Source organism: Asparagus officinalis, chromosome 5 (genome assembly GCF_001876935.1).
Source record: "Asparagus officinalis chromosome 5, Aspof.V1, whole genome shotgun sequence".
Taxonomy (NCBI): domain Eukaryota; kingdom Viridiplantae; phylum Streptophyta; class Magnoliopsida; order Asparagales; family Asparagaceae; genus Asparagus; species Asparagus officinalis.
This window is the reverse complement of record NC_033798.1, coordinates 108382193-108389101: the sequence shown is the minus strand read 5'-3', so window position 1 is coordinate 108389101 and position 6909 is coordinate 108382193. Positions and strand designations below refer to the sequence as shown.

General features: G+C 36.4%; 1 protein-coding gene and 1 pseudogene across 1 annotated transcript in view; both read right to left on the bottom strand.

Annotated features, from left to right (window-relative positions):
* Positions 1-5826, bottom strand: part of LOC109840600 — a 6837-nt pseudogene extending 1011 nt beyond the window's left edge.
* LOC109842330 (tryptophan--tRNA ligase, chloroplastic/mitochondrial-like) overlaps positions 5816-6909 on the bottom strand; it is a 2823-nt gene continuing 1729 nt past the window's right edge. The window contains exons 4-6 of the mRNA XM_020411223.1: positions 6138-6179; positions 5905-5994; positions 5816-5827 (exon numbers count right to left, since the gene is read on the bottom strand). Coding sequence (XP_020266812.1) covers positions 5816-5827; positions 5905-5994; positions 6138-6179 — 144 coding nt within the window. The remainder of the gene's footprint in view (positions 5828-5904; positions 5995-6137; positions 6180-6909) is intronic.

The following is a 6909-nucleotide window of genomic DNA, read 5'->3' as shown; positions in this document are numbered from 1 at the left end:
TGAACTTTCTTCTTGCAACATTATGCATTAGTTGGATTTCCATTGCAAGTCCTTTCACTTGCTCAGATTATACAGCTACAATGCTCGTCTCTTTAACAAGCTCCTCATCTTAGCATATACATGCATCTTAAAATTGTGACTTTCACTAAGTCAATCTTGTTAAGCAATATTAATAGTAATGGAGATAATGAGAAAGTAGAGTTGCATAAAGTCACATAAAAGATCGGAAAGTACACAATGTAAATGATGTCCTAAGCACACGTGACAAAATTAACTCTTTAATCCTCCTAGTTGCTTGCAAGATTATGTTAGGAAAGACATTTACATATTAATAAAAAAAGGAAAGGTAAAGAAGGTATAAGTCGATGTGAAATTGGTTATATATATTACAGTTACCTCTTTAGTTCTTCCAGTAACAAGTTGGTAGATTGTGAGAAGGTTGTTGTATTCAGGCCTTTCAGGATTGTCAAATTCCAAGCTGTAGGTTGAAAGGTGATGAAAAAAAGATTATGTGTGTGGAGAACATTGAAAAACAATGTCAGGAATGCAAATAAGGTAACATGCAAATGCATCACCAATAACAATCCGAAGGACCAAAAAAATTTAGGAAAAATGGAATTAAAATTGAGTGGAGGGATCATGTGGGAGGGTGAGTGGGGTGTGTGAACGATTGGTAGGCAGGTTATTGTGTGTGTAGTGTGTATGTGTATGTGTATGTGCACACACATACATATACATACATATACATGTATGTATATATGCATGTGCACGCATCATGAACGGTTATGAGCTGGAGGCTCGTTTTGTTAATGAGCTACCAAGAGATGAAGGGTCATGAGACCCATATATCAAATGAGACTAGTAGGGTGGGCCTCACCACTAGTTCATCTTTTGGGAGCTTATTTAGAATGAGCTGTCACGCCATACCCAATTTCACGTGTCTGTGTTTCCTTTATTTTTTCTAGGGAGGCTCCAGTGAACTGTTCAGGGGAAATGTTCACAATAAGAGCATTACTCTTTTGTGAGCTACATATATGTCTCTAAATGGAAGATGATACTAGAAATATGTATAAGCTTGTTAGTTCAACTTGACTTATTTTAAGCAGCATAAGAAAGTTAGTTGGCATAAGATACAGACACATAGGACTTCAACAAAAATGGAATCATGCAGGCACTAGAAAAAGCTACATGTATGCTTGTGAACCATGGAAAGCAAATAAGAAGGAAAAAATGCCCGCTGTTCAAGTAAACACACAAAGAATTTCAGTGTACAAACCCAGGAAACAAATCAGTCTTGCAGCGCTTAATCTGGTTTGCAATTACCTAAAAACACAACATTCAATAGGGTAAACTGTTGGATGAGAACAGAATCAAGAAGATAGCATAAAACAAAACAATGTTACAGAAGACGTTAGGCGGACTAAGCGTTTGAGCCAGCGCTTAGCGCCTAGACGTCTAGGCATACGCCTAGGCAGTTGGCTATTTTTTAAATTATTTAATTATAATAATTAATAAAAATATATATTAATTCATATAAATTTGCAAAAAAAATGGCAATCTTAGATCCACAATAAACCATGCATACTTAAATGCTAAATAGCCAAAATAATGACTAAAAAGGTTATAGAAAGCGCTAGGAGGCCTAGGCGTTGGAACCGACGCCTAGAGCCTAGTAGGTTTTTTTTAATTACAATAATTAATAGTAAATGTTAATGTTATAAAAAGCTTAGTTGTCAGACTGGTGTCTATGCGAATTAAATTCTTCATTTAAGTGGTGCTCAAGGAGGTTTTGTTGAAGGTCAGAGGAGTAATAGAAGGGTGCATATTTGGAGGTTAAAGGAGTTTGAAGGAGGTTGGAGAACGTGAAGGCTGCAACATAGAAAATTACGATCAAGGTCTAAAGGGTATAGTCAACGTACGCAGACAATGCTCCCCTAAGTACTTTTAAAATCTATGTGGGCAACCAGCTCAGACATTAGATGCTAGTTAGGCGGCCTAGGTACTACCTAGCCTTGGGCATACGCCTAGGCGGACTAGACAGAGGCTTTTTAAAATAGTGAAACAAAGTATGCAAAGAGATTAGGAATGGAATATTAGCCTATAATTGTGTCTTACACTTTTATAAATATTCTCTTCATTGCATGATTACTTTTTGCAATTAACAAGGGAAAAGAAACTAGCTCAAACAAAATTCGAAGCTATTTCCTTGTGCGGTTACTAATAATTTCATATAGTATCTCTACATAATAGAAGCTAATAGTAACATATTCCTCTTGCATTACATGCGCATCATTCTTGTGGAGTGTCAGCTATTAGGCAATGAGCAACTATAACTAGGAAGCAACCAAAATGAACTTGGACTTGGATCAGTAACAGAAAAGATAATAGTGGTTGTTACTTTAGAAGAGAAAGTGGCCTTATAGGCTAAAAGGGAAAAAAGCATCGTGCAACCAACTTCAATCTTATGATATATAAATGGATTTATCGTACTGCTTTAAATGTCGCCTCCATATGATAAACTATTATGATTCCATTGTACAAGTAATTTTCACTACAAAATGAAGCGTCCTGTATCCCATAAAGTCTATCATATGGTCAGTGGGTGTCAGGGTGTTCTGAGCACTCTACTCCCCTTATATAGAGGATGTCCTTAGACGGGACCTTTCTCCAATAATAAGCCTTTCTTCCTCCCTGATAAACCTACACATCATTCCACAGCCTGTTCTTATTTTTTTTTTTTTTTTTTTTGGGGGGGGGGGGGGGTGAGAAAATGAAAGATATTAATTTTGGACAACCACTGATAATCTCTCCTCTTCATGTGTTGCTGCCTTTTATATTGCTAATGAGAAACCTCAGAATAAACTAATGAACTATTTCCAGGATCATCACCACTATAGCTAATTATTGAAAATTGGTTCCACACATATTCATCTTACGAAATATTATTCAGTAAAAAATGTTTTTTTTTTGGTTAAATATCATGGGAACTCATGTTTTATTTTTCCGCCTCTCAAAACTTTGAATTATCAACCCAGAATCTTGGTTTTGTCATGGATACAGACACATACATTATCTGTCAGCTCATGTGGTGGAAAGAACCATGATATGAAGTCAATTAATCCAAAGGCCAATATATGCGATCCAAGAAAACTAAGGACACTAAATTTATACAAATAATGAATTCACAGAAAATTCACTGAAAAACTGAAGAAATTGGAAAGCATAATGTTCGGCAATAAAATTTGACTTCTTTCCATATCCTGCACAAGCAAGACTGCACTTATACATGCTCTAATTGTCAGACTAAATGGTCAGCAAGCAAATCTGAATTCTGCCTGCCGTGCACATGCAAACCACACACATGCACACACAGCCACACCATACGCACATGCACAAGCATACAGCCATGGACAAAAAACACACCTGCATACGTGCACACGCAGACTAGCCACGTATGCGTGCACGCACAATCAAAAACACGTACTACCGGGCAGTCATAGGCACTTCCACATATGCACGCACTTATCTATTTATTACTGTGTGACATCTCTTTGTTTATATTGATTAAACAACATAATTTTATTGTCATAATGACGTGATGCAGTCACTAACAAATAACTTAACCAAGGTTACTTTGTAAGCCTATTCAAAATCATAGCAGCAGCTCACTAAAACTGAAAGGTTTTCCCATGGTGATTGATGAAAGTATAAACAGAGAGCTAATGGATACATAATAGTTTCGAAGTAGGAAAAATGTCTGCTACTCACATTTTTTGAATCAAGGAGATTGATGTGAGACAGGTCCGATGGAGAGGATTCGACATCTATGAGGAATCACTGATGAATGTCAGTAGGCACAAGGTAACGAACAGCATTCAGAATATTATGCAATAAAAAGAAAGAAAGGAACTTTCCTATCTCGTTACAAATATCAATGGGGGAAATATCAAGCAGCTTAAGATAATAACATTTAGTTAGTAGAATGTAGGACATGATAATATCAGCATGGTCATAACGAGAGAAAATGGTGGCAAAGGAAAACATAAGGATATTTTTCCTCGCATTCATTGTTCATGAGAGTCTAAAGAAAGGAGAACTCCAAATACCTTTGAAAGCCCATCTGTAAGAGACATTACCGGAGCCCCTGTAGGTGGAATAAGGGCTTCAGGCACCTGCATGTTAAAATCAGCAATAGTGAAGTCAAAAAAGGATTCAACTCAAAAGTTTGAGATACAAGTTCAGGGGACAAAGTTCCACCTTAAACAGTGTACCGCCTTTCCTGCAAAAAGAATGATGACCATTACAATCATGGTGCAATAAAGATACAAATTAATTGTTGAATTCTAAGATTCTTCTTAAAAGAAAATCTAACAGTAAAGTAACCCAACCCTCCCATTTTCTTCCACTTCCTTCCCCCAAACAAATAATTAACTCGCTCAGCCAGTTCACGGGTCAGTTCAAGGTGTTGTTTCTGATCATCACCCACTGGCACCAGGTCAGACTGCATACCCATGCAAAAGAGAAATCAGATCGAAACCAAAACAACCATAAAAAACCAATATTTGAAACTTGAAAGGCCTAAGAATCACCTTCACTTCTAATTTATATTCAAGTATGTAGGTCAAGTCAGCATGAACAGCAAAGCTCAATTACCTGATATAAAAGAATATCAGAAGCCATTAGAACAGGATAAGTTAGTAGTGCAACTCCGACATTTTCATCACCCTACAACAAAGATAAACATAAAAGAAAAATTAAATTCTTCAGTTCAAAATAATGCCTTCTTGAGATATCAAACAAGGTACCTCCTCACCCTAGAACAAGGGGGGTGGGGGTGGGAAGTCAACTTAATTCTTGAAAAATCCAGTTGGATGCAAAATTAATCAACTTGATGTCAAATATTTGCATTATCAACACCCTCTAGGTTCTGAAGTGCAAGTCAAAGTAGTTATTATAATTAACCCCATGGAATAACCTTGTGAAGTAACCTTGTGAAGTAAACAAATCCTCCCTAGGAGAGTAGATGCTAGCACAGGACAACTTCTCCAATCTTTTCATAAACCCAACATCATGAATCCTGAAACTAGCAATACTTTTTTTTAACTAAATTGCATTTTGTCTTTAGAGGAGCTTCCAGTCATTACTTTTCATTATGGAACTTCAGATATAATAGGCAGCTGATCACAATAGTATCAGGACGTGACATTCAGTCTGAGAATGCCCATTCTTCCCCCCATTTGAGCAATAAATAAAGATTCTGGCAGGTTGAATTTGAATCTGTACAATTCCCTATTCACTCATTATGCACCATTAGGCTATACATCCTGTAGTAAAACAGATTTTAGAAAGGTAAGTAGGTTCTTGAATCTTTGGTATATAATCTCCACATCTACCAAGCTTCCTGCAATCTTTGTACCACATACTAAAAGGTTGAAGGTTTTGGAGGGAAAATGATCTGAATACGTCGATGACTCCTAGTTTCCTATTGCAAGAACTGATACACCTTAATGTCATTATGTTAATAAGTAATGCAACAATTTGTATCCACAAGTAGCAAACTGAATCAATATGGAAGACTTCAAGAAATTAGAGCATGGAATTGCTAAAAATGAGCATGGAAGGGAAGGAAAAAAGAATTTATGGCAATAAGGATGTCATACACCAGTGACACACCGTCTTGTGTGATTTTTCTTTAAACTGGATCATTTTGTTCAGCCAACCCAGTGGTGTGACAGAACTAAGCAGCCACATCAACTCTACATGGGCACGAACATGCGACTGCACGAATACAGAAGCCTCCAGATAATGGTGGAACTTAGAGTTGTACCTTCCAGAAAATGACATAATTAACAGTTTATGCCAGCACACAACAAGAAGAGAGAAATCTCAAATCTGTGTGTGTACCTTGGATACGTCCACACCACATGCCAGATAAATAGCTGCAGTATTCCTTGTTGCCTTAGACAGCTCTACCGCCTCATATGGTAGAGTAATCTTGTAAAGAAAAAAAAATATTCGAGATGTCAAATATGATTAAGAGATTATATGACTAAAGAACGAGTCAGATATAATGCCAGAATTATAATTATAACTACCCGACAAACAGGGGGAAAGGTTAATGGCTTGAAGGTACCTACCGCATGGAAATCTACAATAAAGAATAGTGTTTCGTAAGTATCCTGCAAGGAGATAGTGATATCAAGGTCATCAGGTCAGAATGCCAAGATCTTAATAAGATAAGCAGATTAAGAAAATTAGTTTTTCAGCTTAAATTCGAAAACAATTATTACTAGCATGGAAGCTACTGCAATATAAATGAATATTACAAAGGCTAATATAAAGAAACCAATTCAAATTGTATGTTCGATTGATCCTTATAGAAGGAATATGTTATTTCTCATTGTCAATAATACTTTCACTATGTAAAAATTAACAGGATATTATTGAGAAAGTACAGTTCATGTCTTTAACCTAAAGTGGGAGTGTTACTGTTTATCTCATAAATTATATCACCACAGAAACAACATCTCCAAATTATAATTTTGTATTGTTCAAGCTCATAAACTAACAGTGAAAGTAACAGTTTGAGAATCTCAAAAAAATGAAAATAAACGACACAATTGCCAGTTTTTTTAGCCCAGCATAACAAAGGAATAAAAAAACTCATATACACATAATACGCTGATAAAAGTATACCAGACAATGAATGCTGGTTTTTTTGACGTGCCCCGCACACGTTACCAACTGTACCTTCAGAGTGGGTTTAATGGGAGATAGACATGGAAGTAAGCATAGACATACACATCCGAGCACACACATAAATGGAGATGTACAAAACATATTTAGAGCGCTCTCCTCCCTTTTCTCCAAGGCCACTTTTCCTAGGTTCTGGATCTATATACAATGTTC